Source organism: Arachis hypogaea, chromosome 5, assembly GCF_003086295.3.
Source record: "Arachis hypogaea cultivar Tifrunner chromosome 5, arahy.Tifrunner.gnm2.J5K5, whole genome shotgun sequence".
NCBI classification, from domain to species: domain Eukaryota; kingdom Viridiplantae; phylum Streptophyta; class Magnoliopsida; order Fabales; family Fabaceae; genus Arachis; species Arachis hypogaea.
The window spans coordinates 61,913,837-61,941,824 of record NC_092040.1 but is presented as its reverse complement, the minus strand read 5'-3'; the positions used below and the strand labels follow the sequence as shown (position 1 = coordinate 61,941,824).

General features: G+C 34.5%; 1 protein-coding gene and 1 non-coding gene across 4 annotated transcripts; both read right to left on the bottom strand.

Annotated features, from left to right (window-relative positions):
* Positions 1-681: 681 nt before the first annotated feature.
* LOC112801632 (alpha/beta hydrolase domain-containing protein VTE7) lies at positions 682-9,130 on the bottom strand. 3 transcript variants are annotated; one of them, XM_025844484.3, is made up of 10 exons: positions 8,816-9,130; positions 6,644-6,738; positions 6,452-6,549; positions 5,599-5,648; positions 5,171-5,266; positions 4,959-5,063; positions 3,754-3,846; positions 2,980-3,075; positions 1,981-2,046; positions 682-1,203 (listed from the first exon to the last, which is right to left on the bottom strand). In XM_025844484.3, exons 1-10 carry the CDS (start codon positions 9,008-9,010, stop codon positions 1,048-1,050), a joined length of 1,050 nt encoding a protein of 349 aa, XP_025700269.1. In that variant the 5' UTR covers positions 9,011-9,130; the 3' UTR covers positions 682-1,047. The 3 variants fall into 3 exon arrangements, with proteins under 3 accessions (XP_025700269.1, XP_025700270.1, XP_025700272.1); XM_025844485.3 differs by having other exon boundaries at positions 4,959-5,048; positions 8,816-9,128; XM_025844487.2 differs by having other exon boundaries at positions 6,644-6,733; positions 8,816-8,944.
* Positions 9,131-14,699: 5,569 nt separating this feature from the next.
* On the bottom strand, positions 14,700-14,807 carry LOC112804265 (small nucleolar RNA R71). Its single transcript, XR_003202881.1, has one exon. It is a non-coding gene; the product is annotated as a small nucleolar RNA R71 (small nucleolar RNA).
* Between the last annotated feature and the right edge of the window lie 13,181 nt (positions 14,808-27,988).

Genomic DNA, 27,988 nt, shown 5'->3' with positions numbered 1-27,988 from the left:
TGTCTATGTGGTTCTAGTGGTGTTTTGGAGGATTGTGGAGGAAGAGGAATAGTTAAGGATTTTAGTTAGAATTTGGTTAAGTTTAAGGACCTTAGAGAACTACCCTTATTTATGGTTTCCGGTTTAAAGCCTTAAGTTTTATAATTTGAGTGTCGGAGTTCTAGGATTGCCTCTTACTTTTCCAGGACCTTATATCTTATGTATGCGGCACTATTACCATGCTAAGAAGGCCCGGTTCTCATTACATACGGATATTTGTGTTTTTCAAATGCAGATCGAGAGGCACCTCATTAGGCGTCTGTAGTTCTTTACAGCGAAGTGGGCTTTTGGGTTGAAAGATATTGTGGGAAAAAAAAAAAAAACTTTGTGGCACTATTTATTGCAACGGGATAGGTCTCAAATTGGTCTCCTGATTTTTGAACAAACGTTTTTTTACCTCAAATTAAAGTCAATAATATCTCAAATGAATTTTGAATCACTGAAGGTAAAAAATACCTGAGCATACTAAAATACCTGAGCATGTTAATTATCTCTATTCTCAAGTAAAATACTTGTTCATCAAAAACATTAATCCATATAGCGTAATTGAGAAACAAAAGTGACAAGCATGACTCAACAGTTTTTGTACTGATCATTCATTATCAACTAATAAACATGTTGGCACAATCACGAACAATGACATTACCAAAAACAATAGGAATTCACTTTCAATATATCATGATAATGAAGCCACAAAATAATGATGGCATTGTTGTGCTTGTCTATTTGTGAAGACTTAAGATGATCACAGAAGAATGTTCCTTCACTAAAAGTAAAATTCAAAAAGGTAATTATAGGTTTTACTTATTATTTATTAACAATCATAATAAATATATTCGAAACAGCTGCGGCCACATTTTTTGTTTTCTTTTCTTTCATCTAACACTCTAATTATAGGAGCATTCCATAACATATTTTGTCATGTGCCGGTTAATTTTGCCAAATTGTGAACTGCAGAAGTTGCCTTCTCTGTCTATTAGGAGAATAGAAAAATGAGGTTTTCAACCTTCATACTTGTGTAACACATTTGTCTAATTTCTTGGCCTCTCTCTGAACAAATTCAACAATTAATTTGACAACAGAACTTGGCTTCTCCAGATGAGGAATGTGGCCGCAGTTTGGTATTTGGCGTATCACTGCATCAGGTAGTTCGCAGTGTAGTTGCTGCAATGGTAAAAAAATAAAAATAAAAATAAAAATAAAAATATTCAATAGTTAATTTCAGAGGACTTAAATGCACCTTGATCAACTTTGGTGTATGATTCACCAAGATAACCCAAAAGTGTAGATTAAACAGAAGATAAGGATGAAATCTTTTGCTAAGATCTATACTATTGGATTATTTTAATACACGATGCACCACGTATATCTCTGCACCATAGCATGTACTTTCCAGCAAGTAAAAGAATAAAGAAGTCTTAATAAATTTCTTGCTCTTTATGCTCCAGGATCATTTTGGGAATAGTGCTTAGAAACCAAATTAGCCAATTTCAGTTAATACAAAAAAAATATTCATCTACAATTTTTTTCAAGTTATTCTTTTATCCCTTTTTCTTTCCTTTGCCCCTTTCTATTTCCCTCTTTTCTCCTACCACCGTAATTTCATGACAACCACCAGCCACCGCCGCTGCCGGGGACCACTGCCGGCCACTGCCTCACTTCCGACCACCCCATATAGAGTCTCTAAGCTCTAAATTTTAAACTCTAAATTATAAACCTTAAATACTAATTTCTTAATTTTAAATTATAAATCTTAGACCCTAAATTATAAATTCTAAACAATAGATCCTAAATTTTATACCCTAAATTGGTTTTACTATTTTTAGTTTTGGATGTTTCTTTTTAATATTCAATTCTAAATAATGAATGTTGGCTACAATGTTGGTTGAGAAATATTGGCTCCCTATAGTTTCTCATGTTTTGGCAATATAAAAAACTAACCACTGCAAGCTTGTTGCTGATGATGCGGTCGTTTTCACCCCAAATGATGAGTGTTTTCTGTTTCACCTGTTAAAACAAATTCAAAAGATCTTGTATTGAAAGGAATCAAGCATCTGTAATTAAATGGTGTCAAAGATGCCCTATCCAATATCCATACAAGTTTGTCAAAAAATAAGGACTAGAAGGGACTTGCACAATTGTACATAAATGAGTCTTACCTTCCAATGGCTTTTACAGGCACAAACTTGTGATTTCTATGCGACTAGTTCGCCATGGTGTCTCATGAATGTTATGTTCAAATAGCACTCATAAAATATCGATACCTCTAATTATATTCTAACCAAAAAAAAAAAAATTCCTTGTTCTAACTCGTGTGTGGAGTGATTGTGTCCAAAATCTGATAATAAAATATTGAAATAAAAGCTATCCAGCTAGCTGAATTCAACATTCACAACAAACCGGGATCAGAGTAACGATGACAACCTCACCAAATAATCACATCTTCATGTATGTAAATATGAACCCTTAAACTCAACTAAGTCTCAAATACCGAATATAAGGTCGTCTCTTAACTCTCTTTAAAATATGGCCGTGTACACCAAAAGCATCATTGTTCAAACATAACCATTTTTATTTCAATAAGAACAGAACCTCAAAGATGGCAAAAATCATTCCTTGATGGAGACAACAAAATCAATTGCATCACAAATCAGTAGAACTTAAAGATAGCAGAGAGTAGATAAACATTCAACTTTTGCTAGTGATTGTTGCTCTACAGAAAAAAACTAAAATAAAAATGAAACTCAAGAATGGCCATATAGCAGATTGGGACTTCTAGTGAAAAGGGTATATTAGATGAACGGCCATGGTACCTTAGACTTAAGAGAGATATCAGAATGTGTGAAAAGGGTATATTAAAGTGCATTTGTAAATTTCATCATACAAATAAACCTAACAAATCCAAACCTCATAAACTTGTAGTTGTGAGATAGTATATACCTTTTCTATTAAGGAAGAAACATTGTAACCGCCACTAGTCATGAAACCAACCGTAGCATCATCCCACCAAGGCATCAAACAGTGCAAGCGACCGACCTACAAAAATTATAGGAAGACTAACATTCTTCATTATCGCAACATTTCCAAAGGGCATTGTAAGAAAAATGATTATTTGAGGCACCGTCTATGTAATTAATTACTAGGGATGCTCTGTGTGATTGGGAAATTGTGACATGATCCATTAAATACAATTATTTTCAAAGAAAAAAAATTAAAATCTTGCGAACAAATATTAAACTATTGATTAGATCAAGGATATTGATACTCTTATATAAAGAAGGGTACTGTAACAAAGTCCTTAGTTCCTTTACCAAAGTAGCTTTGGAGATATTTTTCTCAAGTATATAAGATGCTTCAAAAGCTAAGAATTCAGATATGAATGAAATCTTGGGTTTCCTCAACGGGTGCTTAAATTTGTGATGTTCATATCTCTATCAGTGCGTATACCCAATGGTCCATTCTTATGGAATAAAAAATGGTAAGAAAATGGGTATGCCTCCTTATATAAATCAATTGTCTTATGCATACATACGTGGTGTGAGACATTATGCCGACTCACACTCCATCCGCCATTGGATGAGGTGTGAACTCAATCTAATTCGAATCCACATCTCATCCAATAGTGGATAAGGTTTGAGCCACTCACACTAATAATATCTACACATAATGTTTTTCTATAAACAACACAGTAAACTTTAGGGTCGGACAACTCACATTAGTACAATCAAGGCTGGTACTGAATGACACATTGTAAAAGGTCAAATAGTTAGCATATAGCCGTAACGGCAGGCTCTTCAATAAATACACCTGATTCAAAAGAGTGTCTAAGGGTGAGTTATAACTTGCAATTTAAGCCATTATCACCATCATCCTCATACTCATTAATATATATCCCACAATTTTATTTGAAAGGCTTTATTAAACATTAATCAAGCGAAACAAGTGTATCCTGAATTCTTGAAGCCTAATGATTTAATGCTGAAGATTTCTTCATAAATATTCTCCACAAGAAAATGAATTGCTTGGAAATCTTAGCAGAACAAGAAGGAAATGATGGCTAAGAAACATAGATGTTCTTCTTTTGTTATTATGCTACCCATATTCATTGGACATGTAGAAACATGAAAACCCCCCAAAAAGCCAAAGAATATCGCCAACATAGATGGTAGAGAGAAAGAAAGTGTTGATGCGAAAAGACATCATCTGCATAAAAATTGCTTAATTTCCCCCTTCTGAAAAATATATTCAAAGGAAGAGAGTTGACTCTTATTATTTAAAAGATATTCAAATAGGGCCATTAAGATAAGATTGCAAGGGGTAAGAAATGGATCATTCCAAGATCAATTTACTATCTGTTTTGAGATAGAGAAGGAATAACACCAGCAGCATTATATTAAAAAGACAGATGCCATTTCCAAAACAAGAATGCCATATTAAGAATTCATATACTTGGTTAAAGATAACAAAAACTAACCCATGAAGAACCAAAAACTAACCCATGAATTTATGTCCCATTGACCACGCCTAAAGGAGAACAGACCACATTGAAATAAGTCGTAAGATAACAAAATACAAAAAATAATTCATGCAGAAAGAGACCATTTGCAAATAGAAACAAGAAAAGGTGTAAACAACCGTTTTCATGCTTGAAAGATTAATTTGCTATCCCAAAAGATTGGTTCTATAAATAACTAAACCTGAGGACCATTTTGTCAATAAACTAATATTTCGAAGCCCAAATTGACAGTTTCACTCAAGACTCAAATGAAACATTATAATCCTTCAAGTACCATAAGATAATTATCAACATTTGAGAGACTATTCTATCAACAAACTAATCTTTTGATGAGTAAAATGGTTGTATACTCCATGATGCAAGGTAAATTTGTAGATAGCTGAGAGTGGTATGAACTACATACCCCAGCATAAGCAACAGCTTTTGGCAACGTTGCTAGCTTTCCTGTTCCCTCTGCATATACACTAGCATCAATGAGAACAAGCTTTTCCACCTGAAAAAAATTGAACTGCACATAAATTATCAGAGCACACCAACTTCAATTTTTACTAAATATGTTTTCACAAATTCAGTTGTGATTGATATTCAGAAGTTAAATTACTGTATGGCACATACAGCTTCTGGATAATTCACTGTAAAGTCAACAGCGACAGCAGATCCAAGGCTTGGTCCAACCAATATCATTGGCCTTTTGATGTAGGATTTCCAAAACTGTAAATAGATTAATCAAGTTTAGCCTCAAACAGAGTGTAAATTTTGGAAGGAAAATAACAGTGATGTTTAAAGAAATCAGTTACAATCCTTAAAGTAAACCACAAGTGATGTATAATTTAATTGATATGTTTCTCTAGTTCACATAGTGTAACAAATGCTAACACCTTAATAATTGAAGCAGAAATTTAAGAATTAAATACCATTATCATATATTAGTTAAAAAGTTGAATTCCACATGCTGTTTCTAACAAATACAACTTTTATCTACATTGCATTACCTGATTAGCATGGAAACTAAACTCTATAGGAGATTAGTAGTACATAAGTACCTGATAGAAATGCTCACGCTTTGATACCACGTCACAAGCGGGAAGTTTTTCTGTGAATAAATGAAGAATAAGAAGAAAGAGTGACATGAAAAATCTCTCAAAGAAACCTTTTATCTATTGCTATCACTTTTTCGTATATTCCCAGAATCAGGGATGGATCCAGAAATATTATCATGAGGCCAATAATATATATAATATTAAAAAATTATATAATATAACATATATTACAAAAATATATCGATAAAGAATATATTTTAAAGTACAAAAAATATGTGTACTCTTTACTAACGAAGTGGTCGATTCTTCGTATCATAAAATTCCTCGATAATAGAATCTATGTCAAATTTTTCAGCAATTTTCTTTTCAATATAATTAAAAGACAATAAGCAAGAAATTCATCTTTCATTTTGTTTCTGAGTTATTCTTCACAATATTTATAGCTGAAAAAAATCTGTCAGTTGTAGCAGAGAGAATTAATACCAAATAAATCAAGAAGAACGTTCACAAGAAAAAATATATATTTTATGGCATTTAAAAAAATTATTTAATTAAAAAATATTAGTAATAATATCGTTTTTAGATTTGTTTAATATTGTTACTTACTTTTTAGATATTAAAAATCATTAATATTTAAGTTGGACTGGACTTTTATTTATACTAAATGAAATACTAAATAATTGTTTTAAGAAATTAAATTATACTTAATAATTTATTATTATTAATTTTTTAAAAAAAGGGAGGGCCCGGGCGAGGGGCTCGCTACGGTATGTCCGTCCCTGCAGGAATAGTAACACAATGACAGATAAAATGAAAACGAAAGAGTAACACAACATGGCAAAGTGAGCAAACAAACCTAAATCCGAGAAACCCCAACCAAGAATGTCAATGGCCCAAGTCTCAAAACCTGATTCTTCCAGCAGTGGATAGGCATATCTCCATTCCATACATGAGCTGAAAAATTAAGAATGCATGAGAAGAAGAAGCTACTTGAGCACAAAAATGTGTAAATTATAAAGTAGCTATATTTCTTGAATGTTTTGAGAACCTGTCAAAGCCATGTAGAAGAACAATTGGAGTTTCCTTCTTTTGTATAAGTGGCTTAACACAACTACTCATGATGGGATTTTCTGAGAACCTAACCTAATTGTCATATAGAATAAGATCAGATATTGTATAAGATCCAAAAAAAAGAATAGCGATTAACTATAATTGATTACTACGAGCAGAACTCAAGCTTAGATAAATTGTCAATCTTATTGCAAGCAAATTTGGCAAATGAACATCATCTTCTTGGAACAGGCTACAATGTAAGTCCATTTAAAAATCTACATAGCTAGAAATAGATGTTATGATTAATTATAAATTTTATTTCAATTTTTAAATGACAGTTCATATAGGAGAAATGATAATTCCTAATTCGTTTGGCTAAATATCCTTTCAATTCAAAATCTAGCTAACATGCATTGAATTATCTTTAAATGTTCTGTAAATTACAATTTATGCCATTGTGAGCGGATTTTGAATTAAAAAGATCTTGTGGAACATCATTAGAAGGCTATATCATCACTCGTTCACACATTTACACAGGTAAAAAATAAGTGGAAAAAATATCATTCTCTTAATTATCACAGTTATAGTACCACTATCTGTTACATCAAAAGTGGAACTGAGGACAGCCTATCAAAACCAACATTGAAAACGACATGTGCTGGAGATAATACTGTATAAAACTGTAATTCGTTGTCCTGTTGAGCAAGTTACCATTTATTTCGTGATTCAAATTTCAAACATTATCTGTTTACTTAAGGATTGAAGTATTGTTGGCTTCTTGTTTTAACATATCTACCCTAAAGGCTAAATCATTCTACAGAAAGAAAATCAAATATACTATAAATGCTTCAATCAATTGAACCATAAATTTGAAGCTTTTTTTTTCCCTGTTTGGGTTCTGAAGCAATAGGTTATGTCTAATGACCCACATAATCAAAGAATTACCATAGAGCAACAGGCAACCATTTTAATAAACACAATTCAATCTGTAACAGTTTTTGCGTCCTACAATTTCATCCCTCATCATTTTTTTATTGCTTTGGATGTTTCTAACCACGCAAACCGTGGGACAAAGTAGTCCCTCAACATTTAAGAATGACACGTTCATCCTTCACTATTTTCTTATGAGAAAAGTTTGTTCTTCGCCTTTAGTCAGAGATGAATTTGTAATTTTAGATCCCCTGGACCATTTTGTCTTATAATAATTTGCATGATTGGATATCTCTTAGGTGAAACAAAAAATTTAAGCAGAAAATGTGTGGGATAAGATTGTGTGGATTTCCTCTTAACTTTATTCTTTTCAAAAAAATTTTGGATCCTGATAATGAAAGAATTTGTTGGAACTATATACTGAAATTCAATCAATCACCAGTGATTCCTATTTTACATCCGACAGAACATTTAGGACAGTACTATTTGGAAAAAAATAAGCAAAAAATAAAAAGAAACCAATAAAAGCTTATGCTCACTCAAACATACATAAAAACTACTGTTAATCTGTTATAACCACAAGTCATATCTGAGCCCCAAACTCAAAAACATCTGAAAATAAGGTAGAAAAAAAAAAAACTCTTACAAATTTCCTAAAATGAATAATGATATAACCTCTAACCACTTTCTTAATTACATCATTTTTATTACTAAAAAAATTAGATACAGTTAATATTTTCTGTATCTAACAATTTATAGAAGGATTAGGAGTATGATTTAAAAAAATAATTTTCTAAAATAGAAAAAAAAAATTCAAAATACTAGAAAACTCATACACTGTGAAGCTCGACATGCACAGATTATTTTGCATTATTAATCATATTTGTGCTTATTACTAATATATAGTGATACAATCCTATACATGCTTTCAATAAAAAATAACCCATGGCCCTTTCTGGCTTCTGCACATAAATTAAAAACAATAAAAAAAACCTTAGCAATGGATTAAGAAATGCGTATGAAAGTAACCCGGCAATTCTGCAAACAAATAGAGTGCCTTTGAGGAATTACAAGTATTAAACGAAACATAAAAACCCAATCAGGAAGACATAAAGCATTTCTAATAATAATAATAATAATAATAATAATAATAATAATAATAATAATAATAATAATAAAGAGAAAACATAAAAAAAAAAAAAAGAAGAAGAAAAACAGAATGAGAAAATGGTGTTACAGGAACAGGGAGCCTCTGAATTCGCATGGCGAGTCTACGAGCGAAGGGATCATGGATTCTGTCAATGAGCTTAGGAAGAAAGGAAGGGAAGGGTTCATGAGCAGCAGCAACCACCACACTACTCCACCTCTTCGCACTCACTCTCACACTCGGAGGGGGCAATGCTACAGACCCAACAGACGCAGAAAACACCATGTTTCAGCATCAAACACTGCTAAAGAGGAACTTTGTTAAATGTGCTTGTTTTTCTGTACTCCACTCTCTAGTTTCTACTTTCTACCGCGCACACACACTCTATAATGCTTCAATGTTGCTGTAATTAAATGTAATGTTTCTTTCTTTAATTGTCTTTCTCAAATTGTGCTATCACTTCCTCGGCTATTTTTTTTTTCAATGTTGTAAATTGTAATAAATGATGTGATGTGGCTTTATAGTTTAGTGTAGGTGAGTTTTACACTGTTATGGGACTTTTTATTTTTTAAAAAGCACAAACCGTCACCTAAGTTTTGTGTGTAAAAATATTTTTTAAATTATTTAAATATAAAATTTCACAAACTTTTTTATTAAAAAAATTTCATCCGCAAAACGACAATGCCATTTTCATTTTGTAATTTTTTTTTAAATCTAAAAATGGAAACCGTCAATGACATTTTGGTTATTTTTTATTTTTTAATTAAAAACAATAAAAAAAAGAATTATCAAAAGATAAGATTAAATATTTGTAAAAATCTTGGAGATCTGTATATTTCTAATTTAATTTAATATAAATTATAAATAAATAAATTTATTAAATTATTTTTTTAATAATTATTCTCTTTAATTATTTTATCTATTTATTCTTGGGAGAATTAAGAAAAATAAAATTACTAAAAATGACAAAATATGCTAAAATTATTAATAAGGATCATAATAAATATCATTTAAAAAAAATAACAGTGTTATTAGGTCATTCATAGTTTTATGATTTTTTTCCATTTTCTAAAATTTTTATTTAAAAAATTAAAAACAACTAAAATGTCATTTACTTTTTTATTTTGAAATTTTAATTACAAAATAAAAATAGTACTGCCGTTTTGTGGAATTTTTTTAATATTTTTTAATAAAAACGTCGGCACTATTTTGTATTTAAATAATTAAAAAATATTTTTCACGCATAAAATGTAATTAACATTTTGTAATTTTTTAAAAAGTAAAACATTCCATAACAGTGTAAAATTCATCTACACTAAAATATAAAGATACATCACACAATTTGTTACAACATAAAAAAAAAAAAAAGTTCTCACTTCCTCTGTCCCCGCCTCTTTAAATCATCTGTCTCTATTCTCTATATAGTTCTTCATAGATTGCTTTTTTCCTTCTATTCAATTTTGTTCGGGTTATGAACCGTCACAGCTCTGAAGACTGAATTTAATGTAATCCAACTAATAAGTTGGTATTAGTTAATTTGGCTTACCTTGCTATGGAAGGTAATTTTTTGGGATTTGGATTCTCTAAATTTTAAATTTGTACTTTAGAAGATAAAGTGTGATTTTCTACCTTTAAATGATTTCTCTCTCATATTTATTCTTGGTCCTACTTATAAAATAAATGATGAGAGATCACATTTTACTCTCTAAAGTGAAATTTAAACTTTAGAGAATCCAAATCTTTTTTTTTTTGCTGATTATTTATAAAATTGTTCAATTATAATCTCATATAAATTTAAAAAATATTAATGATTCGCAATTGATTATAGATAATTATAAACAAATATATAAAATTAACTTTATTAATTATCATTCGAGTCTTGAAAACTAATATAGTATAGCAACATTGTCACTAAAAAAACATTAAGAACTCTTAAAAATAAGATTATTTAAAATTTAATTAAAAAAATATTTAAAATTCAAATTCAACAAAAACACTAATTTATTTAAAAATCTGCTATAATATTTATAAAAATTAGCTGAAATAGTATTACTTTTCTGACATTATTCTTTTGTAATGCATGTTATAAGTTGTGTTGTTTTTATTATTAATATTTTTTTCTTAAAGAAACCAGCCATTCCCTCTTAACAAGCCCATCAAGGAAAAAGAGAAGTGGACTCCAGAGCTGGAATAATTATGAATTACCAAGAACCCTATCTTGCCTAACAATCTCAAGATGCCTGTGGTTGCTGATGAGCGGATAATTTATACGCTTTTTGGCATTGTTTTTAGGTAGTTTTCAGTAGGATCTAGCTACTTTTAGGGATGTTTTTATTAGTTTTTATGAAAAATTCACATTTCTGTACTTTACTATGAGTTTGTGTGTTTTTCTGTGATTTCAGGTATTTTCTAGCTGAAATTGAAGGACCTGAGCAAAAATCTGATTCAGGATGAAAAAGGACTGCTGATGTTGTTGGATTCTGACCTCCCTACACTCGAAATGGATTTTCTGGAGTTACAGAACTCCAAATACCGCGCTCTTAACGGCGTTGGAAAGTAGACATCCAGAGCTTTCCAGCAATATATAATAGTCCATATTTTATTCGAATTTAGACGACGCAAACTGGCGTTCAACGCCAGTTCCATGGTGCATTCTGGAGTAAAACGCCAGAAACACGTCACAAACCAGAGTTAAACGCCAAAAACACGTTACAACTTGGCGTTTAACTCCAAGAGAAGCCTTTGCACGTGTAAAGCTCAAGCTCAGCCCAAGCACACACCAAAGTGGGCCCCGGAAGTGAATTTCTGCATTTAGACTTATTTCTGTAAACTATAGTAACTAGTCTAGTATAAATAGAACATTTTACTATTGTATTAGACGTGTTTTGATTGATCTTTAGTCAGTGTATGCGATTTTAGACCTTCAAGGGGGGCTGGCCATTTGCCCATGCTTGGACCATCACTTATGTATTTTCAATGGTGGAGTTTCTACACACCATAGATTAAGGGTGTGGAGCTCTGCTGTACCTCAAGTTTTAATGCAATTACTACTATTTTCTATTCAATTCAGCTTATTCTTGTTTTAAGATGTTCGTTGCACTTCAACCTGATGGATGTGATGATCCGTGACACTCATCATCATCTATCCTTATGAACGCGTGACTGACAACCACTTCCGTTCTACCTTAGAACGAGCGGGTATCTCTTGGATTCCTTAATCAGAGTCTTCATGGTATAAGCTAGAATTATTGGCGGCCATTCTTGAGAATCCGGAAAGTCTAAACATTGTCTGTGGTATTCCGAGTAGGATTCAGGGATTGAATGACTGTGACGAGCTTCAAACTCACGATTGTTGGGCGTAGTGATAGACGCAAAAGAATCAATAGATTCTATTCCGACATGATCGAGAACCAACAGATGATTAGCCTTGCTGTGACAAGAGCATTTGGACCATTTTAACTGAGAGGATGGGAAGTAGCCATTGACAATGGTGATGCCCTACATACAGCTTGCCATGGAAAGGAGTAAGAAGGATTGGATGAAAGCAATAGAAAAGCAGAGATTCAGAAGGAACACAGCATCTCCATACACTTATCTGAAATTCCTACCAATGATTTACATAAGTATCTCTATCTTTATTGTATGCTTCATTTATCATAATTTTCGAAAACTATTTGAATCAACCTGACTGAGATTTATAAGATGACCATAGCTTGCTTCATACCAACAATCTCCGTGGGATCGATCCTTACTCACATAAGGTTTATTACTTGGACGACCTAGTGCACTTGCTGGTTAGTTGTGCGAAATTGTGAAGAATGTGAGTAAACCATAGTAGTGTGCACCAAGTTTTTGGAGCCATTGCTAAGAATTGTTTGAGTCATGAAAAGAGTAAATCACATTTTTGCCTATCAAGTTTTTGGTACCATTGCCGGGGATTGTTTGAGTTTGGACAACTGACGGTTCATCTTGTTGCTCAGATTAGGTAATTTTCTTTTCAAAAAGTTTCCAAAAAATCTTTCAAAATTTTCTTCCTTTTTCGTTTTTCCAAAATATAATTTTCGAAAAATCCAAAAAAAATCATAAAATCATAAAAATAAAAATATTTTTGTGTTTCTTGTTTGAGTCTTGAGTCAATTTTTAAGTTTGGTGTCAATTGCATGTTTTTAAAAATTTATGCATTTTTCGAAAATTCATGCATGTGTTCTTCATGATCTTCAAGTTGTTCTTGGTAAGTCTCCTTGTTTGATCTTGATATTTTCTTGTTTTGTATTTTTTGTTGTTTCTCATATGCATTTTTGAATTCTTAGTGTCTAAATATGAAAAATTTCTAAGTTTGGTGTCTTGCATGTTTTTCTTTTCTTAAAAATTTTCCAAAATTAAGTTCTTGATGTTCATCTTGATCTTCAAAGTGTTCTTGGTGTTCATCTTGACATTCATAGTGTTCTTGCATGCATCATGTGTTTTGATTCATAATTTTCATGTTGTGAGTCATTTTTGTGTTTTTCTCTCTCATCATTAAAAATTCAAAAAATCAAAAAAATATCTTCTCTTTATTTTACTCAAATATTCGAAATCTTTGGGTTGACTTAGTCAAAAAAATTTTAAAATTAGTTGTTTCTTGTTAGTCAAGTCAAGATTTCATTTTTAAAAAATCTTATCTTTTCAAAACTTTTTTTTAAAAAAATCAAATCTTTTTCATTTTTCTTACTATTTTTCAAAAACTTTAAAAATTGATTTTCAAAATCTTTTTCTTAATTTTCGAAAACTTTACTAACAATTAATGTGATTGATTCAAAAATTTGAAGTTTGTTACTTTCTTGTTACTTTCTTGTTAAAATTGGAAAAGATTTCTTGTTAAGAAAGGTTCAATCTTTAAATTCTAGAATCATATCTTTTAGTTTCTTGTTAGTTAAGTATTCAATTTTAATTTTAAAAATCAAATCTTTTCCAAAATATCTTTTTCAATCATATCTTTTCAAAATATCTTTTTCAATCATATCCTTTTCAAAATTGATTTTCAAATCTTTTTCAACTAACTAATTGACTTTTTGTTTGTTTCTTATCTTTTTCAAAACCACCTAACTACTTTTCTCTCTCTAATTTTCGAAAATTTCTCACTCTTTTTCAAAATTCTTTTAATTAACTAATTGTTTCAAATTTTAATTTTAATTGTATTTCTTCTCTCAATTTTTGAAAATTACTAACCATTTTTCAAAAATAATTTTCGAAATTCTCTCCCTCTCATCTCTTTCTATTTATTTAGTTAATTACTAACACTTCTCTTCATCTAAAAATTTGAACTCTCTCTTCTCCTCTATGTTCGAATTTTTCTCATCCTTCTTCTATTATTCTCTTCTTTTACTCACATAAAGGAATCTCTATACTATGACATAGAGGATTCCTCTTCCTTTTTTATTCTCTTCTTTTTCATATGAGCAGGAGCAAGGATAAGGGCATTCTTGTTGAAGCAGATCCTGAACCTGAAAGGACTTTGAAGAAGAAGCTTAGAGAAGCTAAAGCACAACAATCCAGAGAAAACCTTACAGAGAATCTCGAAAAAGAGAGAGACATGGCCGAACCCAATAACAATGGTGGAGGCACAAGAAGGATGCTTGGTGATTATACTACACCCACTTCCAAGTTTGATGGAAGAAGCATCTCAATCCCTGCCATTTGAGTAAACAATTTTGAGCTGAAGCCCGAATTAGTTGCTCTAATGCAACAGAACTGCAAGTTTCATGGGCTTCCATCAGAAGATCTCTATCAGTTTTTAACTGAGTTCTTGCAGATCTGTGAGACTGTTAAGACTAATGGAATGGATCCTGAAGTCTACAGGCTCATGCTTTTCCCTTTTGCTGTAAGAGACAGAGCTAGAACATGGTTGGACTCACAACCTAAAGATAGCCTGGACTCTTGGGATAAGCTGGTCACGGCCTTCTTAGCTAAGTTCTTTCCTCCTCAAAAGCTGAGCAAGCTTAGAGTGGATGTTCATACCTTCAAACAAAAAGATGGTGAATCCCTCTATAAAGCTTGGGAAAGATACAAGCAGATGACCAAAAGGTGTCCTTCTGACATGCTTTCAGAATGGACCATTTTGGATATATTTTATTATGGTCTATCTGTGTTTTCTAAGATGTCACTAGACCATTCTGCAGGTGGATCCATTCACCTAAAGAAAATGCCTGCAGAAGCTCAAGAACTCATTGACATGGTTGCAAATAACCAATTCATGTACACTTCTGAGAGGAATCCTATGAGTAATGGGACGCCTCAAAGGAAGGGAGTTTTTGAAATTGATACTCTGAATGCCATATTGGCTCAGAACAAAATGTTGACTCAGCAAGTCAACTTGATTTTTCATAGTCTGAATGGATGGCAAAATACATCTAACAGTACTAAAGAGGTAAATTACATGGGTGAACCCTGTGGGAACACCTATAATTCCTCATGGAGAAATCATCCAAATTTCTTATGGAAGGATCAACAAAGCCTCAACAAGGCTTTAACAATGGTGGAAGAAACAGGCTCAGCAATAGCAAGCCTTTTCCATTATCTTCTCAGCAACAGACAGAGAATTCTGAGCAGAGTCCCTCTAACTTAGCAAACATAGTCTCTAATCTATCTAAGGCCATTTTAAGTTTCATGACTGAAACAAGGTCCTCCATTAGAAATCTGGAGGCACAATTAGGCCAGCTGAGTAAGAAAATCACTGAATCTCCTCCTAGTACTCTCCTAAGCAATATAGAAGAGAATCCAAAAAGAGAGTGCAAGGCCATTGATATTGTCTATATGGCCAAATCCAAGGAGAAAGGGGAAGACGTGAATCCCAATAAGGAAGACCTCATGGGACGTCCCTCAGACAGAAAGGAGTTCCCTTTTGAGGACCTAAAGGAATTTGAGGATCATATAGAAACCATAGAGATTCCATTGAACCTCCTTCTGCCATTCATGAGCTCTGAGAACTATTCTTCCTCTGAAGAGGATGAAGATGTAACTGAAGAGCAAGTTGCTCAATATCTAGGAGCCATCATGAAGCTGAATGCCAAGTTGTTTGGTAATGAGACTTGGGAAGATGCACCTCCCTTGCTCATTAGTGAACTAGATACATGGGTTCAGCGAACTTTACCTCAAAAGAAACAAGATCCTAGTAAATTCTTAATACCCTGTACCATAGGCACCATGACCTTTGAGAAGGCTCTGTGTGACCTAGGATTAGGTATAAATCTTATGCCACTCTCTGTAATGGAGAAGCTGGGAATCTTTGAGGTACAGGCCGCCACATTCTCATTAGAGATGGCAGACAAGTCAATAAGACAAGCTTATAGATTGGTAGAGGACATGTTAGTGAAGGTTAAAGGCCTTTACATCCCTGCTGATTTCATAATCTTAGACACTAGGAATGAGGAGGATAAATGCATCATCCTTGGAAGACTCTTCCTAGCCACAGCAGGAGTTGTGATTGATGTTGACAAAGGAGAGCTAGTCCTTCAATTGAATGGGGACTACCTTGTGTTTAAAGCTCAAGGATCTTTCTTTGCATCCATGGAGAGGAAGCATGAAAAGCTTCTCTCAATACAGAGTTAAACAAAACCCCCACAATTAAACTCTAAGTTTGATGTTGGGAGGCCACAATCAAACTCTAAGTTTGGTGTTGAACCCCCACATTCAAACTCTAAGTTTGGTGTTGGGAGGTTCCAACAATGCTCTGATGATCTGTGAGCTCCATGAGAGCTCACTGTCAAGCTATTGACATTAATGAAGCGCTTATTGGGAGGTAACCCAATTTTTATTTATCTATATTTCTATTGTTCTTTTATGTTTTATTAGGTTTATGATCATGTGGAGTCACAAAACAATTGCTAAAATTAAAAACAGAATCAAAAACAGCAGAAGAAATAGCACACCTTGGAGGAAGAGCTTATTGGGGTTTAAACGCCAGTAAGGAGCATCTAGCTAGCGTTCAACGCCAGAACAGAGCATGAATCTAGTGTTGAACGCCAGAAACAAGCAGCAATTTGGCGTCTAAATGCCAGGATTGCACTCTGAGGAAAGCTGGCATTTAACGCTAGCAACAAGCATCAGACTGGCGTTAAACGCCAGAAACATGCTACATTTGGGCGTTTAACACCAGAAACAAGCTTCAGCCTGGTGTTAAACGCCAGGATTGCAGGCAGAGGGCATTTTACACGCCTAATTGGTGTAGGGATGATTCATCATTGACACCTCAGGATCTATGGATCCCACAGGATCACCTCAGGATTTATGGACCCCACAGGATCCCCACCTACCTCAACTCACCTTCTCTCATCTTCACACAATCCAATGACACTCTTCCCCAAACACCCTTCACCAATCACCTCAATCTCTCTTCCCCATCACCTCTTCACCACTTACATCCATCCACTCTTCCCCATAAACCCCACCTAACTTCAAATTCAAAATCTCTTTCCCACCCAAACCCACCCTAAATGACCGAATCCCATTCCCTCTCCCTCCACTATATAAACCCCTCCATCCTTCTTCATTTTCACAAAACACAACCCTCTCTTCTCCCCCTTGGCCGAAACACACAACTCTCTCCCTCTCCTCCATATCTTCTTCTTCTTCATCTATTCTTTCTTTTTTTTCTCGAGGACGAGCAACATTCTAAGTTTGGTGTGGTAAAAGCATATAGCTTTTTTGTTTTTCCATAACCATAGATGGCACCTAAGGCCGGAAAAACCTCTAGAAAGAGGAAAGGGAAGACAAAAGCTTCCACCTCCGAGTCATGGGAGATGGAGAGATTCATCTCAAAAGCCCATCGAGACCACTTCTATAAAGTTGTGGCCAAGAAGAAGGTGATCTCCGAGGTCCCTTTCATGCTCAAGAAAAATGAGTATCCGGAGATCCGACATGAGATCCAAAGAAGAGGTTGGGAAGTTCTTACCAACCCCATTCAACAAGTCGGAATCTTAATGGTTCAAGAGTTCTATGCCAATGCATGGATCACTAGGAACCATGATCAAAGCATGAACCCAAACCCAAAGAATTGGCTTACAATGGTTCGGGAGAAATGCTTAGATTTCAGTCCAGAAAATGTAAGGTTGGCGTTCAACTTGCTTATGATGCAAGAAGATGCACGCCCCTACAATAGAAGGGTCAACTTTGATCAAAGGTTAGACCAAGTCTTCATGGACATATATGTGGAAGGAGCTCAATGGAAAAGAGACTCAAAAGGCAAGCCGGTTCATTTGAGAAGACTGGACCTTAAGCCTGTGGCTAGAGGATGGTTGGAGTTCATCCAATGCTCCATCATCCCCACTAGCAACCGATTCGAAGTGACTGTGGATTGGGCCATCATGATCCATTGCATCATGATTGGAGAGAAAATAGAAGTTCATGAAGTCATCACTCTAGAACTCTACAAAGTAGCCGAAAAGCCCTCCACCTTGGCAAGGCTAGCTTTTTCTCATCTCATTTGCCATCTATGCTACTTAGCTGGAGTTGTCATAGATGGAGACATCTTCATTGAAGAGGACAAGCCCATCACTAAGAAGAGGATGGAACAAACAAGAGAGCCTATTCATGGATCTCAAGAGACACATAAGGAAGCTCATCATCAAGAAATCCCTGAGATACCTCAAGGGATGCATTTTCCTCAAAACAACTATTGGGAACAACTCAACACTTTTCTAGAAGGATTAAGTCATGACATGACCCAATTAAGGGTGGAACACCAAGAGCACTCCATCATTCTCAATAAGATTAGAGAAGATCAAAGAGCTATGAGGGAGGAGCAACAAAGGCAAGGAAGAGACATAGAGGAGCTCAATAATACCATTGGTCCTTCAAGGAGAAGGCACCACCATCACTAAGGTGGACTCATTCCTTAACTTCCTTGTTCTTACCTCTCTGTTTTTCGGTTTTTAAGCTTCATGTTTGTCTATGTTTGTGTCTTTATTACATGATCAGTAGTGTTTAATGTCTATGTCTTAAGGCTATGAATAATTCCATGAATCCTTCACCTTTCTTAAATAAAAAAATATTTTTAATACAAAAGAACAAGAAGTACATGAGTTTCGAATTCATCTTTGAATTTAGTTTAATTATATTGATGTGGTGACAATACTTTTTGTTTTTTGAATGAATGCTTGAACAGTGCATATTTTTTATCTTGTTGTTTATGAATGTTAAAATTATTGTCTCTTGAAAGAATGATGAACAAGAGAAATGTTATTGATGATCTGAAAAATCATAAATTGATTCTTGAAGCAAGAAAAAGCAGTAAAGAACAAAGCTTGCAAAAAAAAAGTGGCGAAAAAATTAGAAAGAAAAAGAAAAAGCAAGCAGAAAAAGTCAATAGCCCTTAAAACTAAAAGACAAGGGTAAAAAGGATCCAAGGCTTTGAGCATCAATGGATAAGAGGGCCCAAGGAAATAAATCCAGGCCTAAGCGGCTAAAACAAGCTGTCTCTAACCATGTGCTTGTGGCATGCAGGTCCAAGTGAAAAGCTTGAGACTGAGTGGTTAAAGTCGTGATCCAAAGAAAAAGAGTGTGCTTAAGAGCTCTGGACACCTCTAACTGGGGACTTTAGCAAAACTGAGTCACAATCTGAAAAGGTTCACCCAGTCATGTGTCTGTGGCATTTATGTATCCGGTGGTAATACTGGAAAACAAAGTGCTTAGGGCCACGACCAAGACTCATAAAAGTAGCTGTGTTTAAGAATCATCATACTTAACTAGGAGAATTAATAATACTATCTGAACTCTGAGTTCCTATAGATGCCAATCATTCTAAACTTCAAAGGATAAAGTGAGATGCCAAAACTGTTCAGAAGCAAAAAGCTACAAGTCCCGCTCATCTAATTAAAACTAATATTCATTGATATTTTGAGATTTATAGTATATTCTCTTCTTTTTATCCTATTTTTAGTTGCTTGGGGACAAGCAACAATTTAAGTTTGGTGTTGTGATGAGCGGATAATTTATACGCTTTTTGGCATTGTTTTTAGGTAGTTTTCAGTAGGATCTAGCTACTTTTAGGGATGTTTTAATTAGTTTTTATGACAAATTCACATTTCTGGACTTTACTATGAGTTTGTGTGTTTTTCTGTGATTTCAGGTATTTTCTGGCTGAAATTGAGGGACCTGAGCAAAAATCTGATTTAGGCTGAAAAAGGACTGCTGATGTTGTTGGATTCTGACCTCCCTGCACTCGAAATGAATTTTCTGGAGCTACCGAACTCCAAATGGCGCGCTCTCAATGACGTTGGAAGGTAGACATCCAGAGCTTTCTAGAAATATATAATAGTTCATACTTTATTTGCGTTTAGGGGACGCAAACTGGCGTTCAACGCCAGTTCCATGTTGTATTCTGGAGTAAAACGCCAGAAACACGTCACAAACCAGAGTTAAATGCCAAAAACACGTTACAACTTGGTATTTAACTCAAGAGAAGCCTCTGCACGTGTAAAGCTCAAGCTCAGCCCAAGCACACACTAAAGTGGGCCCCGAAAGTTGATTTCTGAATTTAGACTTATTTCTGTAAACCCTAGTAACTAGTCTAGTATAAATAGAATATTTTACTATTGTATTAGACGTGTTTTGATTGATCTTTAGTCAGTGTATGCGATTTTAGACCTTCAAGGGGGGGCTGGCCATTCGGTCATGCCTGGACCATCACTTATGTATTTTCAACGGTGGAGTTTCTACACACCATAGATTAAGGGTGTGGAGCTCTGCTGTACCTCGAGTTTTAATGCAATTACTACTATTTTCTACTCAATTCAGCTTATTCTTGTTCTAAGATATTTATTGCACTTCAACCTGATGGATGTGATGATCCGTGACACTCATCATCATCCATCCTTATGAACGCGTGACTGACAACCACTTCCGTTCCACCTTAGAATGAACGGGTATCTCTTGGATTCCTTAATCAGAGTCTTCGCGGTATAAGCTAGAATTATTGGCGGCCATTCTTGAGAATTCGGAAAGTCTAAACCTTGTCTGTGGTATTCCGAGTAGGATTCAGGGATTGAATGACTGTGACGAGCTTCAAACTCGTGATTGTTGAGCGTAGTGACAGACACAAAAGAATCAATGAATTCTATTCCGACATGATCGAGAACCGACAGATGATTAGCTGTGTTGTGACAAGAGCATTTGGACCATTTTCACTGAGAAGATGGTAAGTAGCCATTGACAACGGTGATGCCCTACATACAGCTTGCCATGGAAAGGAGTAAGAAGGATTGGATGAAAGCAGTAGGAAAGCAGAGATTCAGAAGGAACACAGCATCTCCATACACTTATCTAAAATTCCTACCAATGATTTACATACGTATCTCTATCTTTATTGTATGCTTTATTTATCATAATTTTCGAAAACCATTTGAATCAGCCTGACTGAGATTTACAAGATGACCATAGCTTGCTTCATACCAACAATCTCCGTGGGATCGACCCTTACTCACGTAAGGTTTATTACCTGGATGACCCAGGGCACTTGCTGGTTAGTTGTGCGAAGTTGTGAAGAATGTGAGTGAACCATAGTAGTGTGCACGAAGTTTTTGGAGCCATTGCTAAGAATTGTTCAAGTCATGAAAAGAGTAAATCATAATTTTTCCTATCAATCGCTTCTCAAATCAGGATCACCTAGTGACCTATGTCTAATCCTACGGCACCATTAATAGTGTATGTATTAAGAAGTTGAAGAACAAAAATGCTCGTTGAGAATTAAAAAGAATACTTACCAAATTAGTTACAATATATTTATATATATTATTTTATGTATGTATGTTCTTAACAAAATATTCAATCATTAGAATAAGTACATTTAATATAAAAAATAATTATTTTACAATAACAACAACGAAACATTGTCTCACTAGGTGGGGTTGGCTACATGGATCAAACAACGCCATTGAACTTTATCATGTATCATATCTATAGAGAGACCATTTACATGTAGATCTCATTTGACTACCTTATGGATAATCTTTCTAGGTCTTCCTCTGCCTTGTCCATTTTCCATCTCATCAACCCTCCTAACTAGGTGCTCTGTCGGTCTTCTTCTCACATTTTCAAACCACCTAAGATGGCATTTTACTATCTTTTCCACAATAAATGCCACTCCAACTCTTTCTCTCTCTCTCTCTCTCTCTCTCTCTCTCTCTCTCTCTTATATCTTTATTCCTTATTCTATCCAATCGCGTATGACCACTCATCCATCTCAACATTCTCATCTTGTCACATTTAATTTATGTTCATGCTCCCCTTTGGCCGTCCAACACTCTACCAGTCTGATAGCACTGTGATAGAATTCACCTTTAAGTTTTAAAGAAACTTTTTTGTCATGTATAAAACCAAATACACTACGCTATTTTGACCAACCTGCTTGGATCTTATGATTTACATCTTGTTCAATCTTTTTATTGTCCTGTATGATGCACCCAAGATACTTAAAGCTTTTAACTTTTTGTAGGATATTTTCTCCAATCTTCAGCTCTATATTAGGATTTTTCCTTCGGCGACGACTGAACTTATATTCCATACATTCTGTCTTGCTACGGCTTATGCATAGACCATACACTTTTAGAGCTTATCTCCATAAATTCAACTTCTTATTTAAGTCTTTCCTTGATTCTCGCATAAGGATGATATTATCGACAAAAAGCATGCACCATGGCACAAGCTTTTGGATATACTCTGTGAGTACTTCCAAAATTAATGTGAAAAAATATAAATTTAAAGATGATCCCTGATGACCAGAATTCACTACCCCTTTAAAAATTTAGTGAATCAGTTCTTTTGGCAAGCACACCAAAATTATCGCCAAGTAATAACCCACAGTAGAGTGGGATCGTATCCACAGAGATTGGCAAATCCAAGCAGTTTTAATTGATTGATGAATTAGTCAAGTGGATCAATAAGATTGTGAAGTGCAGAATTGTAAATGGCATAAATGTAAATGACTAGAATATAAAGAAACCCAATAAAGTGCAGAATTAAAAATTGCAGAATGTAAAGTGCTGAATTATAAATGACTTGAATGTAAATGGGAATAGGGAATTACTGAATGTAAAATTAAGCTATAAAAAAATGGATAGATAAGAATGGGGGAATTCATTGAGATTGGGAGATGTTGTCTCTTTGGATCAAATCTAGCTTATATCTTCTTCAATCATGCAACTCATTGACCTCTTGGCAATCTTGATGATTAAGCCCCGATCCCTTGGTGACTCAATCTCTCAGATCTTGATCAATAGCCAATTCCTTAGTCTAATTGCTCATGAAGAGAGATATGTTTGGTCCCTGATTATACCACACACCCTTGTAGGTCTAGGTAGAGGGGGGATTATATGTCACGTATCCCATCACCAAAACCTAGAATCTACTCAAGTGTGAGAAGGGATTTCAAGCATGGTTTCATGTTTCCTTTCTCAAGGTTCCCATGAAATCCAATTGCATTCAATCTCTTTCCCAAGATAATTGAACACTAAGCATTAAGAACGAAATTCCTTCTAGCAAATCAAGAGAAGATGAAGAGAAGAAGAATTTCACTATTATCAATCCATCAAGTGCAACAGAGCTCCCTCTCTCAATGAGAGGGAAGTTAGCTACTCATAGCTTGAAAAGTACTCAAAAGTGGAGTGTAAAAGTGGATCTAGAACTAACTGCTTAACCCCTCTTCAATACTCTTTGGGGGTATTTATACTACTCCTAGTGAAAATAAAGAAATTACAAAAGTGAAAAAGGGAAAATTACATTTTGGAGGGAAAGAAAACACTCAATAAACGTGACTCCTTAGCTGGCGTGTGGCTGGCGCTTCATCGGCGTGTCACGTGCCCTTCAAAATGGCTTGGCGTGCCACGCTCAATCCTTCAAGTGGCACGCTCGTCCCTTGTCAACCTTGGCATGCCACGCCTTCGAACTCAAGTGGCACGCCATAGTGGCATTCTTGTGTTGGCGTGCCACGCCTTCGAGCTCAAGTGGCACGCCCTTTGATTTTTCTACTTCGTTTGCCTCTGGAAACTTGAACTAGTGTGGCACGCCCAGGGTTTGGCATGCCACGCCCTTGTTATGTGCTTGGCTAAGCTTCTCTGGAAAGTTACACTAGCATGGCACGCCCAGAGTCTGGCGTGCCATGCCCCTTTGTGAGTGAGTGGTTCCTCTGTTTGGCATGCCACGCCACGAACTCAAGTGGCATGCCCCAATGATGCTTTGGCCTTTGAATGACACTGGCGTGCCACGCCTGGTTGCTCAAGTGGCACGCTTAAGTGAAGAATAGTGATTGGCGTGCCACGCCTTCGATACCAAGTGGCACGCCCCATGTAATTGGCCTCCTCCACCCTCTTTAGAAACTTATACCAGAGTTCCAGGGCATCCGCCGAAATATCTTATTATGAGATTGCCATTCCCATCCAGTCCGATGAAGTATAAGCAAGTCAGGCAGAAGCCGAGGATTAGGATTTGATTACCCTGTAAGGAATAGATATTGAATATAAGGCTGTAGGCTCCAGTTAAGCAATAAAGGAATGAACTCTTGGCACAAAGTCTAGAAGCTTCTACATCAAATAGATCCATCTTGGATTAAGTCGGCATTTGCCTTAGCCTCTTTCGCTCTCTCTTTGTAATATGGTGTTTAGGCGTGCCACGCCCATGATTTTGTCTCGCTCCAGTAAGTGGCGTGACACGCCTTGACCTTCAAGTGGCACGCCAAAGTGACTTTTTGGAACTGGCGTGCCACGCCTTTGACACCAAGTGGCACGCCCAAGTGAGGTTGAGAGGTTGGCGTGCCACACCTTCGACTTCAAGTGGCACGCCAAGTCTTCAATTGCCTTCAGCCCCTTCTCTGGATCATTGTACCAGCGTGCCACGCCATGCTGCTCAAGTGGCACGCCCATGTATTTGTGCACTCTTCAAGCTTGGCGTGCCACGCCTGGGTCTTCAAGTGGCACGCTAAAGTGACTTTTTGGAGCTGGCGTGCCATGCCTTCGACACCAATTGGCACTCCCATAGTAGTTGATGGGTCAGGCGTGCCACGCCCAACCTGGCGTGCCACGTCCCTTTTGTTTCCTCCATTTTGCTCTCTGAAATTTTGTACTAGCGTGCCACGCCTAGTCCCTGGCGTGCCACGCCCACATGCATGCTTGGATCTCCTTTCTAGAATTTAGTACTAGCGTGCCACGCTTAGCTCCTGGCGTGCCACGTCAGTGCATTTTTGTGGCGTTTGCCCCCAAGTGACACGCCAGTCTCACACGCCCAACTTCTTGTTTGTCTTCTTCCCATTTTTGATACCTTTTTTACCTACAATTCAGCACAACTCATCTTAAAGTAGTGTACCATAATATTCATCAAATAATGTATGAATTGTACTGATCAAATAAAATTTGTGCTCTTTTATGATCTTTTTTATGCAAGAAAAAATGGTAGATAATGCAAGTCATCAATCCCTAATATAATTCTATGCCAATTATAATAAAATCTTTTTACAAATTTAAAATAATATTTTAATACGGTAGTTTGTTTTTTGTATTAGCGTACATATTCTGAATTGAGTGGTTTCTTAACCCATAAAATATAATTAAGAAAAATTCTATTTGATCAATATTTTATTATATTTATCTTACATTTGAATCAATATTAGTTATTGGTATTTTTGTTTTACGTTAAAAATATTTGTCTTTTACTCAGGAATTTATGATGCATGTGTATCGTGCAGTAACGAATTTAGAAAATTTTAGTAGTGGGAACAAAATTTTATACTATAATAATAATTTTTTATAATAAAAATAGTATGTGTATATAAAAAATTAAATATTAAATTATTTATTAATTATTATATATCCATATATATATTGTTTAACTTATTTTTAGTTTGTATTTTATATTTTAATATATATTTTATACGAATAGTTATTTTTTATGTACATATAACATAATTATTATTATGATTATATTTTATTATTGTAAAATACAATTAACCTTCAAAATATCTAATATACAAATTAAAACACAAAAATAGAAATTTAAATAATAATAATATATAATTTAAAATTCTATTATTTTAAGTTTTATATTTTAAAAAATTAAGTAATTTTTCTCTTAACACCACAATCAAAATTTCTCTCTTTCTATATATATTATTACTAAACAATTATTTAAATATTCAATTTTCAACACAATTAGAAGCCGACTCTTATTGATATTCATAGTTAGAAAAGTTCTTTTAATTAATACAGTTGCTACGCAAAAATTAAAATTAATTTCAAAAGAAGATAAATAATATTCTTTTGAGTTAATTTTTAAGAAAGAACACAAATTTCATTTAAATCTGAGAATTGATCACTCTAACAAATATCTAATATGAAAATTTTAAATTGATGATTAAGTACCAAAAGTTGAGTAAAAAATTGCTGTGGGATCAAATGTAATAATTTAATGGAAAAAATAAATATTATTATCATGTACTAAAAAATTTCAAATTGTAGTGGGGGCACTTGCCCCCACAACACTACACTTGAAACCGTCCCTAATGATATATTTTTCTATACGTTTTCATATAAGGATCAATTTATAATGCTTAATTATGCAAGTGCTTTGGTGCTTAAATTGAATATTGCTTTGATTGCTTGAGTTACGGAAATGATAGAAAAAGAAGCAACAAAAGTACTAATAGAGGAAGTACATTCCCAAGATGGCAAATGAGTTGGAAACAAAACTCAAGAGAAGCAAAGATGATTTGTAACCCTAACCTCTTCATACTCCAACAAGAATAACTTGAATTACAAAGCTTTAAATGAGGTGATTTTAATGCCATTTAAAAGTAGACTTCCAGAACTTTTCAACCATATATAACACTCCATAGTGGACACTGAATTTAAGGATGCAAATCATTATTCTTTTAGCGCTAAAAAACCCGACGTGTGGCTGGCGTGCCTGGGAAGTGGCACGCTCGGCCAAATTTCCTGCAAACACGCCTGGGTGATCTCTTTCCCTTCAAAAGATCATAATTTGAGTTAGAGAGCTCCAAATGATGCACTTCTAGTGGTGTTCAAAAGCTGACTTCTAAAACGTTCTAATGATATATAATAGTCTATAGTGGACATTCAGTTTGGGACTACAAACGACCCCATCTTTCAACGTTACAAGCCTTCAAAAGCCCAAAGTGTTACCAAAGTTCCACTTCAATGACACTCCATATTAGGCCACCTCCAATACTCCAATTCCTTCATTTATTCTTCGACGTTTCAAGCCTCTAAGAAGAGAATCAAAACTTCACAAGCCCAACACAATTCCATCCAAGTCAAGCCACAATTAACTATCAATGAAGGCCACAAGAATCATCTAGAAGTGGTTAGAAAATTTGAATTTGATTGTAATTTCATTTGAATTTGTAATTTATGTAGCTTCTAAATAGGACCTTAGATTCATCATTTTACACACAGCATGAGGAGGTAGAGGTGACTCCACACCCCACTCTCATTCTCTTTCTCTCTTCCATTTTCTTTCATACCCATTTTGTAAATTTTTAGTTATGAGTTTCTAAGTTCTCTTCATTGGAAAAGAGAGCTCTATTGTTTTTTAATAGATTAATTTGATTTCTTCTCCATCTTCAATGTTTCATTTATATTTTCTTTAAAAAGAATCTTCGTTCTTCATTTTAAGGATTCAAATATCTTGGAAAAAATTGAATTAAATATGAATTATCTGAGGGATTGGGAATTTCTCAAGTTAAGAGAGATTGAATTACTAAGGTATTGGAATTCAATCACTTATGATTTTCCAAGAGAACAATGATTGCATGATTGAAGAGGAGATGAAAACTATTGATCTAAAGAATGCAATATCTCTTGATCCCAATGTTAATTTCTTTCTTAATTCTTGTCATTTAATTGTTCTCTTTAAATTCTTGTCATTTACTTATGCACATTTATTGCTTTATTTACTTATGCACATTTATGCCTTCCAAGTGTTTGTAAAAATGCTTCTCTTAGTTTTACTTTCTAGTTATTCACATTCTTACAATTTAATTTTCAGCACTTTACATTTCCATCATTTACTTTCTTGTTCTTTATTGCTTTCATTTAATTTCATGTCATTTACATTTCTTGTTGCTTATCATTTCAATATGAATTGTCTAACTAGACTAATCAATTAACTATTACTTGCTTAATCCATTAATCCTCTTGGGATCGACACTCACTCACCGAGAGTTTTATTACTTGATACGACTCGGTGCACTTGCCGGTAGTTTTATGGAATATTGAATTATAA